This window comes from Protopterus annectens, chromosome 3.part0 (assembly GCF_019279795.1).
Source record: "Protopterus annectens isolate FY-2018-M chromosome 3.part0, PAN1.0, whole genome shotgun sequence".
Taxonomy (NCBI): Eukaryota; Metazoa; Chordata; order Ceratodontiformes; family Protopteridae; genus Protopterus; species Protopterus annectens.
The window spans coordinates 182,562,116-182,583,480 of record NC_056731.1 but is presented as its reverse complement, the minus strand read 5'-3'; the positions used below and the strand labels follow the sequence as shown (position 1 = coordinate 182,583,480).

At 40.4% G+C, this 21,365-nt stretch overlaps 1 protein-coding gene across 1 annotated transcript in view; it reads right to left on the bottom strand.

The window, feature by feature from the left end:
• The window catches only part of LOC122796306 (aryl hydrocarbon receptor-like), a 1,394,090-nt gene that overhangs the window by 100,270 nt on the left and 1,272,455 nt on the right, over positions 1–21,365 (bottom strand). The window contains exon 8 of the mRNA XM_044064677.1: positions 17,429–17,538. Coding sequence (XP_043920612.1) covers positions 17,429–17,538 — 110 coding nt within the window. The remainder of the gene's footprint in view (positions 1–17,428; positions 17,539–21,365) is intronic.

Below are 21,365 nucleotides of genomic sequence, written 5' to 3'. Positions count from 1 at the left end.
AGTACCTATAACATAATATAACACTAAGAATATATATATATATATATATATATATATATATATATATATACACACACACACACACACACACACACACACATATATATATATATATATATATATATATATATGTGTGTATATAAATAATCTGTTTTATTAATGAAATAAAACAGACTTGTAAAATTAGTTAAACCATTAAAAAGTTCACTTATTCAATGAATATGCTTACTTTAACTTCTATAGATAACTGCACTGCTTAAAACAACTCCACTTTGCAATACAACAAATTATAAACTGAAACATAACTACAGATGTAATTATTTTTAAGATAGCTAGAAGTCTACTATTTAATGTAAACAAGAAAAAGAAATTAGAAGACACACTGTGCTAAAGGAAACAAATGTCTGCACAAAGACATCCAGAGAAAAGACGGCTGTCAATTTAAATCTTTAGTTCTAGAAGCAGTTGCATAGAAATGAAATGTATTCCATCATCAAAAAATAACTGTGCATCTCACTCAATTACACCACACCTTTCTGTGCATATCCAGTGCTGACACTGGAACCTTCTATTGATCTGCTGTTTACTCCTAGCACACACATGATATAATTTTTCAAACAGTATCATCACCAACCTATGGTTATTAGATATAACATTTGAAATGTGAAATGCTTAAAACAAACATACTCCAGTTTTGGTACAATGTAAACAAACATACAAATGTAGTAAATTGTAATAACGTGCAGCAGGAGAGTAGCCTTGCTTAACACACAACAGTATATACAATAAGTGCAAAAATAAATTTCACAGTACAACAAATCTTATATGATGAAGGCACTATTTACTATACAGAAGTATAGACACAGCAGGGCAAATATTATCTCTTAGTGTTATTGAGACTTACCTATATAAACAGTACATCCCCCATGGTGATCATTTGATAATCTGAGACTTGTTAGTGAGTTCCAGAACAGCAAAACTGAGTTACAAAAATGCAGACATATAGCATGTCAGAGATCATCATTTCTCAGAGTATTCCCTTTTCCTTGCGGTATGGTGATCTCGGAATTGGAATATATAAGTTTTTAGGGTGCAAGGAGACATGCCCATGGAAAAAAGCAACTTTATAATGAAACCAGCAATGTCTGACTAATCTCTATTTTTGTAGTTCTTACAGAATTACATATGGGAGCCATCTTCCACACCAAACTGCCATTACCTTTGAGAAATTGTACAGAGTGTAAATTAGTCTACAAAATAAATGGTGTTAAAAATATGTCTTTATACCTATCCACTAGACAAGATTTGGTCTGTTAACACTTTAAATCCAGCTCATGAAACTTTACAGTTACACTGAAATCAGTGTTCAAAACTGGTAGTTGAAACTAAAGAAACATTAAAACTAGGAGGTAAAGTTGATAGTAGAGCTACGGGTAGGAAACAGTAGGTAGGTAGGGTTAGGCAGGAAGATGAGACAGGTAACTAAATGTTCAGAGGAGAAAGAAGAAACTGCAGCACACCATCTCCATATATGTTAGTATGCCTGCCAGAAACTGCTTTTTCCATTATATGTACAAGTAAGCAAATTATTTGCTAGCTTGCATTGGAAAATTCAAACAGTTGAGGGCTGGAAAACTTTAGCACAAATTGAGAAGATAAAGTAATCAACAGTTATGTGCAGTGACAACCTCACTGTGGTGTCAGTGGACTGACTGCATAGTGTTTGTGTGAGAAAAGGAAAGAGAAAAACTAAAGAGCCCAGTCTTCCACTGTAAGTTGGACATGTGGCATGAACTTCCATTCTGTAGCTACAGAAAATGTATTTTTGCAAGACAAACTTCATTTGGTTGGTGTACAACATTTTATCAACAGCTACAGTGCATAACCAGGGCCACTGACCCAAGATCAGCATTCTTAGAAACAACTGTTTATCAACAAAGCTTTATTTGACTTTTGTAGATTTTTGAAATGGTTGTTCTTTTCATGAGTGTGTGATAAACCTGCATATTTTATTCGTAAGTGTTTGAATGAGAGTGTGATTTCATTATGAGGCATATGCTATTAACAGGACAGCGCATCCAGGGTAATGCCTATAAGGAGGTGATGTAGACGTAAACTGTGACATACCAAACTGAATGCCTTTGTTAGGTTGATAAATACCTGTGAGTTGTCCTTTGGCCATCCCTTAGGGTCCACATTGCTTGTAAGGTGCTCCAGCCAGAACAACATCCATGGTGCTTATCAGAGAGGAGGTTATAGTCAAATATATATTGTGTTAATTAGGTGTGAATATCTGAGGATTTTTGCTAGGGAGGGAAGGACAGAGATTGTACAGTAATGTGACAATTTGGTGGGGTTGGGGTGTTTTGGGATTGGATTTATTAATCTGAGTTTCCATTTGTCTGGCATAGTACTTTGTGTTAGGCACAGAATCAATATATGCTGGAGGGGGTGTTATGATGTAATCCCTGCAGTAGAAGATGGTCCAGGGGAGGGTGCCATCTGGTTGTCAAATTTTAGGTATTTGAAAACTGGAAACTACAACTTTTATTTTAATAGAAAAAGTAAAATTGGAGGATGTAGCTGGATTCTGGAGCTGAGAGTATGGTTGTGGTGTGATTGGCTGTGGGTAGGTTGCTTCCAATAGGAAGTCTGAAGGGGAAACGTATGTGGTGTTTTATGAGCTGCTGAGTCTGATTTATTTCTACATGTGAGTCTGTTTACCTCTTTCCAAAATTGATTGGGTGTGTTGACTGGGAAGTTTTGTGTTGATTTCATTGGTTAGACTGCATGCCCCCTAACTTCCTCTGAGAGGTTTCTGAATTGGACAGGTTTAGTTGTGTCTTCTTTTGGGTTGGCTTTCCAAGAATGCCATGTTTCATCCTTGAGTTTGAGTAAAGAATTCAATTCATTAGTTAACCAATCATTCTTTTTGGTTTCACACTGTCTAGTAATTGGTGGAAAACAGGTGTCTTGTAGGTTATTTTGTGTGTTGGTGAATAATTCTGCCATGAATTTGACTTCAGTTGCATTTAGAATGTTGGACTAGTGTTGGCTACTGAGGATGGGTTTGAGTTTTTTATACTAGAGTCTGATTTGGATCTAAAAGGGATCAGCTGTGGTGGGATCTTTTGGTGGTGGAAGGGGAATGTAGTAGAAAGCTGATGGGGCAGTGGTCACTGGCAGATTGTGGATAGATAGTTACACCAGACACAAGTTAGAGGTTATCAGTGATTATGAGGAACAGAAGGTAGTGGTCATTAGTTTTTAGATTTGGATGTCTGAGTTGCTGTACAAGGTACTGCAGATTATACTCAGTGAAGAGGTCTGCTGTGTCATTGTGGACTGGTTTCACTATGTTAAAGTAAAGGCCTCAATAAGTATGATTTTATGTAGATTTGTTCTGGTGGATGTAATATTTTGTAGCAGGGTGTTGAATTCGTCTATGGACAAAGGGGTGGCAGGTAGGCTAAAAATTAGTAGGGTGTCAGTACTAGGGTGACCCAGAAGTAAGACTTTGAGTTGGGATTTAAAAAAAAATGGTGGGTTCCTCCATCATTTCAAAGTCCAGGTCTGGCATTTAATTGGAAAATAAGTGGGCTATGGAGGAGGTTGTGATTTTTACCCATGATTCTGTGATTGCTGCGATGTCTTGGATGTGTTGGGTGATAACATCATTGACTTGGTCAGTTTTAGTCTGCACACTTTATGCACTAATGAGGAAGCATGAGGGTAAGGTTTCTCCTGACCTAGGTTTCACGATTCTATGAAGGAGCAGTACTAGATTTACAGGAGTGAATTTCTATATTTTTGGTGATTTAAGTGGTTTATGTAAGGCATGAATTTTAGTAGTTGTAGATGTAATGGGTATAACCAGGTGATGTTCTGTGGTAAGAGTGGGTGGAGAGGGTGTGTAGAAAGGACTGGTTAGGGTGTATTTATCAAAGAGGTAGTTGACTGCAATGGCAGATAGAATGAGATGACTTGTGTCCACTGAGGCAAAAGGAAGGTGTGGGAATTTGTTTGAGGATAGTGTGTTAAGGTGTTGTAGAACAGCTGAAGAATGAATGGAAGGTGGCAATTATGATAATGCATTAGTGCGGTCATGTTTGGTGGGGATGTGAGTGAGTTACATGGATGTTATGAGGGGTATGGTTAATGTGGTATTTTGTTGGGCTGTAGTGATGATGACCTGCCTCAGATGAAAGGAGTTTATCCCAGCATTTAGCCCTGCAGGACACCACTGTTCACCTCTTTACTTCTCAAAGAAGTACACAGGACTTGTCCTAGATGGTTCAACAGAGTGCAAGAACCTGATATTTTAGTTGTGTATTACTAAAGCATGTTATTTTATTTTATTTCTTACTATTCCACTGACTGATATATTATCTGTTTGTTTTATGTGAAGTGTTTACAGTGTAACTAACAAAGCTGAAACCTGAAATATCTGCAGATGCCTTTTGCAGCTTCTTCATATTGTCTTCTGGCTGGCTTTCCCCTTACATTTTACTGAATATACATTAATACAGTTTTACTGTAATAACTGCAACGGTAGGTAATTGGTTCATACGTTCATAGGAACTTAATAGGCTATTAATCTGTCAGGACCTTAAGAGGCCTAGCTTTATATTCCCATGGTAATTTTTTAGCCCTTATATTTTGCTTATGAAAAACCCAGAGATGGGCTTAAGGATATGGTGGGACATTTACATGTTTCACTATCCATAATTGACAGGGGTGCTAAACTGGGGATGAATTTGTAGTTATTCGTCTATTTGTCCAAATTATGTTTGACTAGATTAAAAGAAGTACTTTACTTTACATGGAGTGGAAGGCAGTTCCACAATAGTGGTATGCTTTGTGATACAAATCTATCCCTCCAACATGCTCAATTTATTTTGCAAAAGAAACTGAGATTGCATGAGAGGGTGCTTACAATACCACTGGACTTGCGAGTATGTAACAACTCTGACAGTACAGGATCTTTTTAAGTTCTATACATGAAGCAGAGGTTACCTCTCTGTAGACTGTATGGTACTGAGAAGAGGGACAAAGGTTTGGAATGGTCTGCATTATCTTTATGATTTAACCCTTATTTTTTTCATGAGAGACCACTGTTGTCATTCTATGTGTGAGAAGTGTTTGGAAATGTATACAATGAAAGCAGCATTATACTCAACAATTGGCCTAAAGAGTGCAGCATACAGCAGAACAATTACATCTCTGGATAAGAATGCAAAACCTTTAGGTATAAGATGTCCAATGAAAAGGACTTCCTTACAACAGTAGATATGTGCTGATTAAAAGGAAGTTCATTGTTGACATATATTCACAGATCCCTAACTACAGGATCAATTTGCAGGAGTGTGTGTTGTCAATGTGACAATTACAAGGTGAGTCAAGCTTGCTGAAGGATACCATTATACACTTCTTGGCATTTAGTTTAAGTCCATGATTTTGGCATTAGCTATTTGTTTGGGACAGGCCCTCTTGATGGATCTTGGTGTCCTCTGGAGTTTATGATGGCAGCAAGTTTGCAGTCACAGCTTTGATTTCCAAGAAGTAAATGCCAAAGAGGAGTGGCCCAAGGACTGAACACTGAGGTACATTGGAGGTGGTAAATCCACCCACCCTAACCTCCTGGGCTCTACTTGTGAGCCAATTTGCTCTCCAATGAGTTACAATTGACATTTAGGTGGGACAGTTTATCTATGATACCTGAGTGTGGGATAGTGTTGAATGCCTTTGGAAGGTCTAGATATGCAGTGTGCATCGTTTTGTTCTCATGCATTTTTCAGTAACATTTTGAAGAAGCCAACCATGTTTAGTAGGTAGGATCTGCCTTTATTAAATCCAAAATGAATGGGATTGAATGTCTGCAGGTTATCTATATCCTTATTTATTAATTCCATGTTGATCCTTTCTATAACCTTGGAGATGAGACTGGTCAGGCTTATGGGTTTATAATTACCCAGGACCGTTGAAACTCCACCTATGTGCAAGGGAATAACTGTTGCTGTCCTTCATTTGTCTGGCATGAAGCCTGTTTTGAGGCTGATACTGAATAGTTTCAGTAGGGAATCAGACAAATCATGTTTCACAGTCACTAGTAAATACCCTGGTATGTTATCTTGACACATAGATGTAGTGTTCTTGGCATTAGATAGTGCCTTGAGAACTAATTCTTGGGAGATTTGAAGGAGGGGTGTAGGTGTGGGTATGTGATCTGAGAATATTGGAGGAGATGGGGGGTAGTTTGAGCTAAATTTGTCCTCTAGTAGCATGGCCATGTCCACTGGGTCAGAATATGTGTGATAATTTACTATTAGCTCAGTGCAGTGCTGATAATTGTTTCTGATATGTTTAATACAATTAATGAAGGCTTTGTGATCCGCGGTAGTCGTGCTGCGGTAGCATTGTCACCTCACAGTAAGACGCTGTCTGGTTCGATTCTCAGCTAGAGCGTCTTCTGTATGGAGACATGCGTGAATGGGCATACCTTCGTTGAAGGTTGTGCGTCAGGGCTGGCAACTCGGCACGTAACAATCAACTGCCAATCATTAGTGGACCGGAGTTCCGCTGTGGCGACCCCTAACCAAGCCGAAAGACACAACAACAATGAAGGCTTTGTGATTGTCTTTCACGTGGATAGCTATTTTTACCTCATGTCTAGCTTTGGTTAATTTGATCAGGGTCCAGATTTTCTTTTTTTGTTTAGCAAGCACATTTCTGGCATCTTGACAGACTTATTTTTGGCATACAATGATTTTTATTTTCTTCTATCAAACAGCCTGTTTATAATTGAATTACAACACTGTGGTTTATTATTGAATTTGGCATTATATTTTTTCTGAGGACAACAGAAGTGACTATGCACCTATTTTTATGTGCATAGAATTTGACAGTGGAGGATTCCACACACACAGTTTGGTCATCAAGACAGAAGGCAATTCTGAATTTAGCCAGCTTATCACTCAGGATCAGTAGACTAGCCTTCATATAACCTCTGAATCCTGAGGTACTGGAAGATACTTCAGGCTTCAGTCATACAGTGAATGTGACTGACTTGTAGTTTAATTTCACCAAGGAAGAAATTACAATTGGGAGGCAACAAAGCTGCTCCATACTGTTAAGGACCACGTCTAGGATTTTATTGTCTCTGAAAGGGGTGCAGGCTAACTGGTTGGGGGGCATTATATTGATGAAGTCTAGAAATCCCTGGGCATACGTATGAGGCTATATTAAGTCTTCCAGTTTATGGAAGGGTAGTTGATGTGTCCTAGGATAATGGAGTTTAGCTTAATATACAGGGACTCAATGCTAGTTGCCCAGGAGGTATGGGCTGAGGAGGATAGAGGGGCCCTAGAGTTAGCTCTGATGTAATAAGTCATATTGTTAATAGGAAGTATTTGCTAATAACGTAGAGACAGAAATGAAGAGGAAGCAGTGGCAGAAATGCTTACATATGGCATAAGATATCAGTACTTTAATAAAACGATATGCAAAGCCAAGCTACATTCTTCAAGTTTCCTGTCAAATCATTCTATTTGATGACTTAAACTCCACAAGTGCAACTCAATGCATATCAGCAAGTTCTTTCCCCAATATGAATCTGGAAAAATGCAGGGGAGAATACGACACCTGGGGACAAAAGGAATCTTCCAGAAACACCACAGATCAAGAAGTCCAAAAAATATGCAGACTTGTACACAGGGAATAAAATAACAAAGCCAAGTAACAAATTCAAAAATATTAAAAATACATTTAATAATTTTAGTTCAAACACAAGCACAAACGCATTATGGGTTGCCCATTCTCAAATCTGTGAACAGCATTACAACTACAACTTAGAAATGTTGTACATCAATCTCAGCACTAGTTTACTGAAGGTAAAGCTCTAGTCCACATTTAATACCTTAGTAGCTGTAGCTTCAATTTTAACCATATGGCTATATGTACATACTGTTATGTCTTGGAGTCCTACAGAACTGCCAGTGACATTTGAGTTTCAGGAGTTTGGTGTCAAAATCACCTGTAGCAATACTGGGAAAGTACACTGTTAAACACTAGAAACAAAATGCAATTTTTTTCAGCTGCACCAGCCTTTCTATACCTGTGACCTTTGATACACTTTTTTGCCAAGGATCTGGATATAACAAAAATAAATAAAATAAAATAAAAACACACAAAAAGGTGCTGGATATAACATTATTCAGCATATTCTTAAAATGTTCTAAGAGCAGTGTTCTAAAATTGTAGTTTATTTCACATATAAAAAGTGGTGCAATGTTAATTGACAAAATAAACTACTGCTTGCAGCACAAATCCAAATCTCCTAACCCTTACGTACTTCTTTGGTAATGGGGTGTATGACTTTATGTTGTGACTTTCGGCTTTTTCCCGGTTAAGGGTCGCCACAGTGGAACTCCGGTCCGCTAATGATTGGCAGTTGATTTTTATGTACCGAGTTGCCAGCCCTGACACACAACCTTCAACGAAGGTACGCCCGTTCACGTATGTCTCCACGCAGAAGACGCTCTAACTGAGAGTCAAACCGGACAGTGTCTTACTGTGAGGCGACAATGCTATCGCAGCATATGTTTTCTTAATAAAATGACAAGAAAAAAACCACCTACATGACAATGTACCTGATAAATTCAAGCTGTTGCAACCATTAAAAATTTGGGAACTACATCTTTTAGAGTGAAAGCTTAAACCTTGTGCCTAATTCTTTAAAATATCATCCTTTGTCTGGGTCGACATACATCAGACATCATGCCATACATCATCAAAAGTTACCATACTTTTTCAGGCACTTTTAAATATTATCAGTATCTTCATCATAGCTAGTAACAAAGTCAGAATACTCCGTAATAGTTTTTACTGCTGTGTTGGGTAGAAAATTGTCCACTATGTACCTTGACTAATCATTTATCAAGGTACCTAGTAAGTGGCATACAAATTTCTCTCTTAATATCTGTACTGCCCCATCATAATCCTCCTGTGAAGAAATGACCACTGGGAACATTTCTCTCTACATAGCTGGGATGGCAGTTGGTATAATGTACACAAGTTAATTTTATAAACAAATTAAAATCATAACAAAATACTGAAACTGGAAAAGAGAATAGGGGAACCACATTTTTTCTCACATAATAGAGTTGCTTCTGTTCAAGAAAGTCATGTTTTCAACATACAGAGAATAAGCCATTTATCTTTCCCTTCATTTCTCTGTTGCATAAACATGACACACAGCTGTGATAACTAGCCATTGGCAACTGTAGAGCATTTCAGTAAGAAAACATTGCCAGTGACTCTGAGAAAATGTCTAACACCTGCAGCATGGTTCTCATGTTCTACTGTAGCAACATAATTCATGAGGTAGTTTAACACAGCAACAAAAACAAAAGAGAAAAAACAAACAGAGCTTGACAATCTAGCACCCAAAGTTTAACATATTATCACAAAATGAACAAACCCTGTCAATTGAGTGCCTATTTTCTGCTGTCTATCAGCACTACGTATTGTTATGGGATGTTAAGCAGACTGTGGAACTGGAAAAAGCTACCCAGTAACACATAAAAAGGAGCACTGTCAGCAGCTGAGCGTGCGCACATGCCAGGTTTTATATTCAGATAAAGTAAGAGGATGAGCTATGTAAATCACAAATTACTTCTGTCACCACCACCGCCATGTGCAGGTGCATGTGCTATTAGCTGTACTGTAGGGACAAGACTTTCTGGAGAGCTGCCATTACTTGCCAAGTGAAACAGCCAAGTAAGCATTTATAAGCAAAAGCCCCCTGACCTGCAGATGCCTGCTGCAACATCAGAAGAGAAAATGGCTTAAAAAAGTAATGAACATAAACATAAACAAACATAAACAGAATAATGCTGAAAGTGGTCAATAAATGTAAAGTGCATTCTCAAATATGATCTCATACAGTTAACTGGCTCTAATAAAATGTTGCAAATTCAGACTAAGAAAGCAACTGAATAAGAAAGGTAAGAGTTATTATGGAATAAAAAGCACACATATTTAGCATCAGTCAGGAAAGGAGATCTCTCAATATCTAGGAAACCTATTTATCAAACAGCAAATGACATCTTACTACTACAAATATCATGCTGATATCAACATTAAAATACTTAGCTTATAACCTATTCTGCCCTAAAATTAGCATCCCATCAGAAATACAAGATTTGTATGGCAGTTAGTGCAGAAGATTAAGGCTATGAGCTGTTAACAACAGGGGGATCACTGGTGGTCTAGTGGTTATGATTTGGCACTCTCACCACCACAGCCCAGGTTTAATTCCCAGTTAGGGAACAAGTTGTTTCCTGTGATCCAGGGTTTGATTCCAAACAAGTCATCTACCTAGTGAGTGCTCTAGAAAACTGAGCTAAGCTCCTTAATGCTCTTCTGGACTGTATGTCTAGTAACTACCTTTGTAATTATGAGTCTCACCATACATTTCAACTGTCCTTGATTTGGTCTCATATGTTTGCCATGTCCTTCATAAAATTGTTGATTTTCTTGTAAATTAATGAGGATTACAGTCGATCAATAATGCCAGATGTTAGAGTGTCATACTTCCTATTGTTTAGAAAATGAATGCTGATGTAAAACTTGTTGCTCTACTAACTTTTTAAGCAGATTAGAGTAATATTTAAAAATTGTGCGTGATTTTAGACATTTGATCCCTCATTATGTTTGGCTATGTCCAGGATTCTTGAACAAAGATGATGAGAGGTAGAAATCTCACGAGTATGAGAAATAAGGGTCCAGGCACCTAGGCGGTGCGACACCCACCTGTGAGACAGCTGGATGTGGACACATGGCAGGATGACATTTTAACTGCAGTGACAAAGGACTGTGGACAATTCCCTGTCAAAATTGAGGGAACCCCTACACCCTAACCACAGGTGGCAGATACAAACCACCACAGTGATACACTGTGCACCCCCTTAGAAGCCACCATGTGAAATTGTTAGTGGAAAATCCTGCTGGGATAGCATGCCACGTGGGCATGAAAGTGGTACCATGGAACCCGTGTGCTATGGGCAAAGCCTTTATTAATTGAATATGCAATGTGATGTGTGTTGTGCTTGGTGCATACGAAACCCAGACAGCATCATAATTTGTAGAAATGTGCCACAGCACGGAGGAAATCCTGCACATTAGTGTAGTCACACTTATGTTGTAAGATGTGCTTTAGGCGATGCTCCTTACTACAATAGCCTTCTTACGCGGTGTTACAGGCATCGCCCTCAGAAGAGATTCACGTCGGGTATCCGTCAGGTTCTGCTCCTGCTGCAGAACACACAGAAGGTCAGCTAGCTGTACAGTAGGGCGACCCAGTAATACATTCAGCCCGGCGATGCCACGTCTCCACCTGGTTGTTAGTACGTGGGAAGTCCATCTCAGAGACATCGGACACATTCCAGAACCGCAGAGGGTATGACGATGGCATTCGTGTCTGTACTGAACAGCGGGATGCATACTTGCGTGGTCGGCCTCGGACATAATGATGGTCTAGAAATACACCAATCGGCTGGGCACATTCTGGTAAGGAAGCCACAATGTCCAGAAATGCAGGGACAACATCATCCAAAGGTAGGAATGCCAACGCTATCAGCTTGCGAATGGCAATGGAGAAAGCAGTGTCCGTGCCATAGAGGCGACAAGGTGGTGATGTTGGATCTGTCGCCAGATGATCTGTGCAAAATGGAATAGGCATCCCTTCAGAATACTCCTAGGGAATGCCTTCCGGCTGGCACATTGCTGCCTTCTCAAAGTCAGTCATGATATACTGTGGTGACAAAGTGCATCCCTGGTCAGCTGCCATAAACCTCACCACCTGCGACAAAGTGGTGTATGCAGACTCCGACTTCCGTGTCATGGGACAGTACACCAGAGGTACGACCCTCATTGAGGTGGGGGTGCCAATACAGCCATGTAATGTATATAGCTGGCGACAGATATCGGCCCGTGTGGGAAAGGTGCCATCACCAAGAACAAAGTCGGACCTGCACAGGTCAGTCAGGTTCTGTGTTGTAGTAAGTACTACCAAGGAAGCGGTACCATCCATATCCGACCTTCACGAAGGATGAAGCTGCCACTACGGAGTGGATACTGGCTGGCATCAATATCTGCAAGGGTTGCTGGAGGTGTAGCCATGGATGCCCGTGCCTGCTGCCGTACCCTGGTGATGCTTCTTCGAAGGGTCGCACGACAAGGCATCTCCTGCAGTACATTGTCATCTGCTGTGCCTAGCACACTCTGCATTACCAAGCTCGGCAATTCATTACCGGTTACCGCCCTCTGCCGCAGTTCTGCTCGCAATGTAGCCACTTGTGCCATTGTTGCATCTGGGCCGTGCTGGTGTGGCAGTGATTTCAGCAATTCCTCACCCTCTTCCTGCCGAACAGTGATGGCACGTCCTCTGCATGCCTTCGTTCTCCGCTCACTACATGCCCAGTACCGTTTTGGTGGTGTCTCACGTTCCAAATGGTAGAGGTACCCCTCCACCACCAGCATGGGTTTGCCACGTTGGCTGGGCACTGTGCTGTATCTGTTGCCAATCAGACCAGGGCTATACAGATATATACATTCCAGCATGGTTGCAGCACTTGTAGATGGTCTCTCAGAATCCATCACAGCCGGTGGAGCTTGGTATGGGATATACTACTGAACCTGGAGACAGTCCCTTCCAGACAGTAGGCCACTCGGTTTACACCTCCTTGTCTTATACCGTGTGTAGTAACTCTGTCTGTCTCAGTGGCCCTGTACAGCTTTGTGCACTCCAACCGTCTCTGACTGTCTCTTCCCTATGGTTGCAATGTCTGCAGTTAACACATCCCTGGGGTTGCCGTATGCTTGTACTCTGTTTAGAGACCACGATGCCTGATTGAGCACAGGTTCTGTGTGTACTGTGCCAGCCCCCTTTAACTCCCTGTTGTTGCTGCCAGCCAATCACGGTTTAGGGCTTGGTGTCTGCTTAAGTGGCAGATGTTACTTAGGGAGGTACCTCTGTCTTGCACCCTTGTCTTCCTACATGGGGCTGGGTACTTGTCTATACTCCTGTAACAGGGACAACGTGACGTGTTTAGCAGAAGCTGCATGTCTTACTCTACTGTGGAGTCGGAGATGGGTTACAGCTACTATATCCCCTGCTACTGGGTTAGTGTGTCATGCTTTACCAGGTTGGCATGTTCACACCTACAACTGCACTCAGGGGCTCTAGCAGGGTAGGTACTGTTTGTTGCAGGCATGCCTGTTATCTGGGTTTGTCCTATACTACAAACACCCTGCTGTGACATGCTTACTACTAGTACACAGACAGGTTATAGTGTGTGTGGTCTATTGACCCTGACACTGCTTTGTCTGTACCTTTAAGGGTTTAGCCTGACACATGACCTGCTTTTCTATGTAGCATTTCTTGGGTAAAGTGTGCTGTGCATTGCTCTACGTGCTGGGGACTTTACTTCCTGCTTCTCGGGGACTGTTTGCTGTGTTTGCGTGGACAACTGGGGCTGTGAGGGTAAGTAATGGTTTTATGACTGCTTATGCAACTGTTTTGGTTTTATGACTGCTTATGCAACTGTTTTGGTTTTATGACTGCTTATGCAACTGTTTTGGTTTTATGACTGCTTATGCAACTGTTTTGGAGCACTACCGTTGTGCTGGGTTTCGCGCCGATCCGCGTGTGTTTGCCGGCCGTGTACGCTGTGTGTTGACTGCCTGCGTGTTTGCCTTAGGGGCCGTCTGCTTTTGTCTGTTTTCCCACCGCCGCATCTTTCCGCCGCGTTACTACGTTTCGGCAGCACCGCTCTACGGTTTAGCGGTGCTGCGGCCTTCTGGTTTCGGCGATGTAGCTCGCGGGCATTTGTCTCACGATCTACACGCCGGAACCCGAGAAATAAAGAGCAACTGCCAGAGAAATACAATCTCTAAAGCTGTTGTGAGGCCAATGAAGCATTTTTTTCGGGGAGGACTCTGCGCCCACACCCTTATCCCCACTCTAACTCCAAGACTGTTATATTTAGCATCAGTCAGGAAAGGAGATCTCAATATCTAGGAAACCTATTTATCAAACAGCAAATGACATCTTACTACTACAAATATCATGCTGATATCAACATTAAAATACTTAGCTTATAACCTATTCTGCCCTAAAATTAGCATCCCATCAGAAATACAAGATTTGTATGGCAGTTAGTGCAGAAGATTCAGGCTATGAGCTGTTAACAACAGGGGGATCACTGGTGGTCTAGTGGTTATGATTTGGCACTCTCACCACCACAGCCCAGGTTTAATTCCCAGTTAGGGAACAAGTTGTTTCCTGTGATCCAGGGTTTGATTCCAAACAAGTCATCTACCTAGTGAGTGCTCTAGAAAACTGAGCTAAGCTCCTTAATGCTCTTCTGGACTGTATGTCTAATAACTACCTTTGTAATTATGAGTCTCACCATACATTTCAACTGTCCTTGATTTGGTCTCATATGTTTGCCATGTCCTTCATAAAATTGTTGATTTTCTTGTAAATTAATGAGGATTACAGTCGATCAATAATGCCAGATGTTAGAGTGTCATACTTCCTATTGTTTAGAAAATGAATGCTGATGTAAAACTTGTTGTTCTACTAACTTTTTAAGCAGATTAGAGTAATATTAAAAAATTGTATGTGATTTTAGACATTTGATCCCTCATTATGTTTGGCTATGTCCAGGATTCTTGAACAAAGATGATGAGAGGTAGAAATCTCACGAGTATGAGAAATAAAGAGCAACTGCCAGAGAAATAATCTCTAAAGCTGTTGTGAGGCCAATGAAGTATTTTTTTTGGGGAGGACTTGGCACCCACACCCTTATCCTCACTCTAACTCCAAGACTGTTATACCTCGGAGTAAGGGAGCTATGCCAAGGTAGCAGAAGCTCATCCTTAATTTACGTTCCCCATATTCAAACTTTCAGTCTCGCTATTCCAGGGAAGACTGCAATTCTGTTCCTCAACATTTTAACAGGAACACCCTAAAATGGCAAGAGGAAGTTATTCTGACATCATGATACTTTTCAGACAAGGTTGTTTCTTCTTTCTTTATATACTACATTTCTCTGCATCTGAACACAGGCAATATTTTTAAGATGTTCTTATAAATCAGTAAAGCTTTAAATATGGCATTTTATTTTGGTATTTTCAAGGACATAGAATTTCATGACCATTTTCCTGACTTAGCAAGCAGAATCTACTCATTTTGTTGTTTCTGTAGACTTCAGTTATTTGACAGCCAGTAAGTTTGTGGGTGACCAGTAGCACCCTTTGTCGAATGTGAGCTGTCACTTCCAAAGAAATGCACAGCACAGTTGAAGAAAGACAAGAAATCTTCACCGCAACAAAAAGTACCCAGTTGTTACCTTTTAAAACCAGAAAAGGACAATTACATTCTGTCTAGAGGACTGAAACTAACAAAATTCAGAGTGATATTTAGAAAATCCACAAATACCTTTTTTTCCTGAAATGAAACTGAAAGAAAGTCTAAATTGTATGTAACCCAGCCCTGAGTTGAAAGGGCAGGGCAGTAAAGTAAAAAGGCAAAATAGCATCATATTGTGATAATGTAGTGTGATCTGAAGAGAAGCGACCTTAGGCTAAGAAGAAATTTATACCAAAGTGGCTATCTCAATACTCCACTTTGCAATACAACAAATTATAAAATAAAGTAATCCAGTTAAGAGTGACACATAGACATAAAAACTGCAAATGTTCAAACCTGCAGTTTCACTTCTTGCCCTTAGCTGTCTCTGTTGTCATCAAAGCAGGGCAACATTCACAGAATGCCTAACGCAAACTGTCTCCTATACTGAAATGCACTGCTACTGTGTCAGTTCTGAACTCCTTAATGATTACTGTCAAGCATTTTAGAAGAAAAATCCAAGGGCATGAATGCGAACGTGCAAAGGGCAATTTCTTCTTGTGTGTGTTCTACTTCTAAAAGTCCAAGTATCTGCCTTTCCCTTTATTTAAGCAAATTAAGAGAAAAGGAACACCTTTGAAATATTGTGCTCAAATTAATAGAAGATGTGCACTTTTGTTTTAGAAATTCTACAGTGACAGCATTGGTGCTGAAACTCGACACAGCCTTTTGTAGTAGATGCAAATAAGAATGAAGATAGATATGGGCGCTCACCAGTAACTTGATGCTTGATTTATACTGTTCTGGGCCACTATGTTCAGCAACAGTTGCTAAAAGTCATACCTCAAGATTGCTCCATTTGCAAAGAACAGCTAAAGTTAATTCATAGCAGCTTCTTACTGATGTGTTAGGGATTTTATGCTGAAATAATAACTGTAAAATCTACAGGCAAAACCTACAGAAGAAGATTCAGGCCCCCCCCCCCCCCCCCCCCCCACACACACACACACACACACAACCAAGCTCAAGGCACAGGGTCCCATGCATAGTGCTTTCTTTGCTTTACTGGAAACCAATACTTAGAGAAATGGTGAGAACTACAGAAAGAACTGCATTAAGCCTAACAGAAAAAAGTGACTCAAAATATTTTAGAAGGCTTCTTTAATTTGCCTGTTTTTGGAACAATGCTAATTGCTGTTATTTTTTTTCCGTAATCTAACCCATCCATTCATCCATCCTCAACCTCTTTTTCCATTTTTGCATATGGGGTCGGGGTATCACTTCAACAGTGACAATCATCTCCATCAAGCTTAATTACTGTTTCACTGAATTTGTTTACCAGAATATTCCTACACTATATGTAAGAGATGGCAAGAAAAATGTGCCAGTTAGTCATAAGTAGATCCCCTACCAAGGAAAATAGAACATTCCGTCACTGCTACTAGCTAAAAAACAGACACTAGGAAATTCAAACCTAAAGCCATAATCACATCTGCAAAATTGATAGATGCATAACAGAACATGTTCATCTCATTTGGATACAGAATATTGCAATTAGCTCATAAAGACAGCTGACCAAGCACAGTGTACCAAAAATGCTAACATCTTTTACATAAAATAAAATCAATCTGATTTTAAAGTAAAAAAACACATAATTCATAAATGAAATATGGCTATTCCACTACAGAAATGTTTGTGCAATCACTCAGTTAAGCACATCTTATTTGTATTAAAAATAATTTTTGGTTTATACCAAACCATCTTTCAGTTTCATTTGGTATTTCAGTTTTAGCGGGATACCACAGTGGCCACATCTAAACGTTGTTTTGCTAAACAAGCTCTTAAAGCCCTTCCAAAGAAAACAGATTTTGTACTGTACCTGAGCCAGTCTAGATATATCACATCTTAGCTATTCAAACAAATACACATTGAAGGTAATTGGACATAATTTAAAGCTGTAACTGTGACTAATCCATAGCCAAGCATATAGGTTTACCTGTCTGATGCACTTACTTCGGATGTGGTTCTCAGCACAATAAAGCATATCTGCTGCATGGATGAACTGATATCCTGATCCTCGCATACAAAGCTCAATTTCAGAGTATCCCAAAACTACCTGTCCTCTGCAAGATAAAGGCAAGAAAACAATAATCATAACCTTAATGATTATACACTGCATAGTCCAAATACAGTGGTATCATGGTTTAATCATGATAGCTGGTCTCAGAAAATATATTTAATGACTTTCTTAATGAAATATACAAAGAAGGTAGTATGGATGGCAATGTTTTCAGTCTGGTAGTGAAAGATTTTTGTAAGGAAACAAAACAGTAATAAACATTTTGATACTACAGAGTATACATTCTGAAGTAAATTACATGCCGTTTCTTAATTCTTTCATGTATTGTTTGCATCCTCCTTGCTCACTGTTAGCAGATAGTGCCCCTCTGCACATGAACACCACCTTACACTCTCAAAGACACAATGAAAAAAGGCAATGATTTTAAGGAAAGAATCATAACATCACTGCAGTTTCTACCTGCTGTTCCTCCGCCAGCTAGGTACTCTCATGCTGTGACCCAGTATACTCTCACAAGGACAACCAAGTACTTCAGTAAAAAGCAAAGTAAGACATTGGTCGAGACATCATTAATTATAAAAACAATGTGTGTGTGTGTGTCTCTGTGTATGTTTGTGTAAACTGCTTTGAAATATGTTGCTGGTTTAGTTATTTGTTCATTAATTTAATTTACTAACATTAAGAATTGTTGAACTACATCATATGTATCCGTACTTTTCCTTTGTGTTGTTTTCAGATTTATTCATGGTTTGCTTCTTGTTTTTTTTTTTTTTTTTGTATCACTGTTTTTTACATGACTTCACTGTAATGTGATCATGTATCACCTGATTTATTTTTCTTCATGTTCATGCTGGTATGTGAGCACTTCCCTGACTGCATTGAGGAAACTTCTGCGAAATCACTGACTGTTTTTGTTTGTTAAGCTAGTGGTGACATTCTACATCTGCAATGCTTCTTGCTTTTTGGACTATACTGCTAGGTTATCTGCACAGTCATCTTGGATTGCATGCATTTTTTGCCTATATGGTTCTACTTCTAAATTTCAAAGTTTCAAAACTTCTAAATTCTTATGACCGAGACCATAAGATTGAAGTTTTGAAACTTCGACATGTAAATAAAAATAAATAAATAAATAAATAATAAAAAAAAAATTAAAAAAATGTTTTTTATTATTTTTGTCCCCCCACACCCCCTGCTAATTAAATATACCAACTCCAAGATCGCACTACAGTGAGGAAAAAAAAGAAGTTATGTACTTACCATAATGTTCCATCTGAGTTGTTGCATTTCATTTGTCTTCAACCTATGGGACTCGGCTCCAAGATTGGCTCCGACTCAGCCATATACACTAGCATCGGAGCCAAATCTGAGCTCCTCCCCTACCTAAAATGCCTTGCTTTCCCTCTTCCTCTCAGATTGAGTTTGCTGCAGGACAGCACCACCCAACCCATGGCAAAGTACCTTAACCCCTGATCATCAAAGGGGTACACATACACCAGACTTAAACCAAGACCAAGAAGAAGCCTGTCACTAGTATCTGTCCAGTCCACAACACAGCCCAAGGGCAGGGGAAGGAGGAAGGGACAGTTGAAGACAAATGAAAAGCAACAACTCAGATGGAACATTATGGTAACTACATAACTTCTTTATCTGAAGTTGTTGTTTTCATTTGATCTTCAACCTATGGGACAGAGTCCCTAGCTACAATAACCCTGGGGGGTCCTCATGGAAAGATATTCCGGAGCACTGCAGAGCCGAAGGAAGCCCTGCTCCTGGAGAGAATGTCCAACTTGTAATGGGAAATAAACATATTCGAGGAGGACCAAGTGGCAGAAGGAGCAAATGTCATCAATAGGAATCCTGGCTCAAAAGGCTGCAGAAGTAGACACATACCTGGTGGAATGCACCCATACAGGGCCAGGTAAAGGCATACTTTCAACGTGATAAGCCGTAAAGATGAAGCTGGAAATCCAATGAGCAAGGGTGACCTTAGAAGCAGACTTTCCCAAGCGTGGCTTTGAAAAGGATACAAAAAATTGATCAGACTGTCGTAAATTTTAGGTTCTATCCAAATAAAAGTGCAACTGTCTGCAGACATCAAGCAAATGCAATTTGTATTCCCCTTTGTTCTTATAATTTGGAAAGAAGACCTGCAAATTAATCACCTGGTTAATATTACCTTTGGATGCCACCTTTGGCATGAAGGAGGGGTTGATACGAAGAGTCACTCTGTCCTTATGGGGGACAAGAGAAGGAGGTTTAATAGAAACTGCCTGCAATTCAGACACCCACCTGGCAGAAGTGATAGCCACCAAGAAGGCCATCTTCCAAGATAGAAACTGTAAATCCACAGTAGTAGCTGGTTTGAAAGGATGAGAAACCAGGGCTTGTAAAACCAAAGTAAGATCCCATGGAGGTGTAGGGCCCTTGATTGGTGGCCTCAGGAGGACGGTACCCTTCAAATCGGCCTTGCAGAGTTTAGAAGAAGAGAGGGAAGCAAAAGTCTCACCACAAGGAAATTAGAGATGGCTGCCAATTGTACTTTAATCATAGAAAAACAAGCTCCATTGTGGAAAGTATGGGCTAGAAAATCCAAAATGGCAGGAACAGGAGCTGTAAAAGGGTCAGCTTATGCTGTGATGCCCAAATGGAAAAATTTTTCCATTTACTGCAGTAAATTTTTCTTGTAGAGGCCTTATGAGCTGCAACCAAAATCTTTTTAACCGGTGAAGACAGCCCAGGAGTTCTCGTCATCAAAGGAATTGGAGCAGCCAAGCAGTGAGTTTCAGGCTGATTAAGTCCAGGTGAGGAACCCCTGACAGGTGAGAGAGGAGATCCGGAACCAGATCCAGTGTCCAGGGCAGATACACCAGATGAGACCAAAGAGTGAGAAACCAAACATGGTGAGGCCAGAAGGGGGCAATGAGGATGACTTTGCTCTTCAACCTGTGTGCTTTCTGAAGAAACATGGGGATCAGAGGAAGAGGAGGGCAAGCATAAAGTAGACCAGAGAGCCAAGCAGGGACCAGAGGGTCTCTGGGTGACTTGCTGCACATGGTGTTGGAAGGAGAGGCGAAATAATCACAGCAAGGATGACTCCATTTCCGAAAGATCATGTCCACCACTGAAGGATTCAAAGACCACTCGTAAGACATAAGAATATTTCTGCTGAGCCTGTCCGCTAGAATGTTGCACTTCCCTGGAATGTGAGTTGCCACCGCAAATGGTTGGAAGAGATCACCCATTCCCACAATCTCATGGCTTTGCAGCACAGGGGATAAGATCAGGTCCCCCCATGTTTGTTGATATACCAGACAACGAACATGTTGTCCATCTGGATGGCAACTGTCCTGGTGGGAAGAAAAGCTTGAAGGGCTTGCAACACCAGAAGGACCACTCTCATCTCCAGGACATTGATATGCAGATTGTTCTCCAAGGGGGACCACATGCCTTGGACAGTCCATCTCATGCAATGCCTCCCACTCGATCTGGGAGGTGTCCATGGTTACCATGATCAAGGGGGGAGGAAGAACAAACGGGCAGCCCAGAAGGAGGTCTGGGGACTGAAGCCACCACCAAAGAGACTCCCGACAAACCCGGGATAGCCAAACCAGGTACAAAAGAGGAAGGTTGAGTAGGGACCACTGCACCACCAAAATCCACTGTGGAATCCTCATGTGCAGGCATGCAGTTGGCAGTAGAGTTAACGTGGCCACCATCAACCCTTACACCCAAAGAACCATACCCGCAGAGTTTGTCGTATAGACCTCACATGTTGCTGGAGCGAAAGTATCCTGTCTAGCAGCAGAAACACCCTGCTCTCATATCCAACCGTTCACTTATAAACGCTATCACTTGAACTGGTTCCAA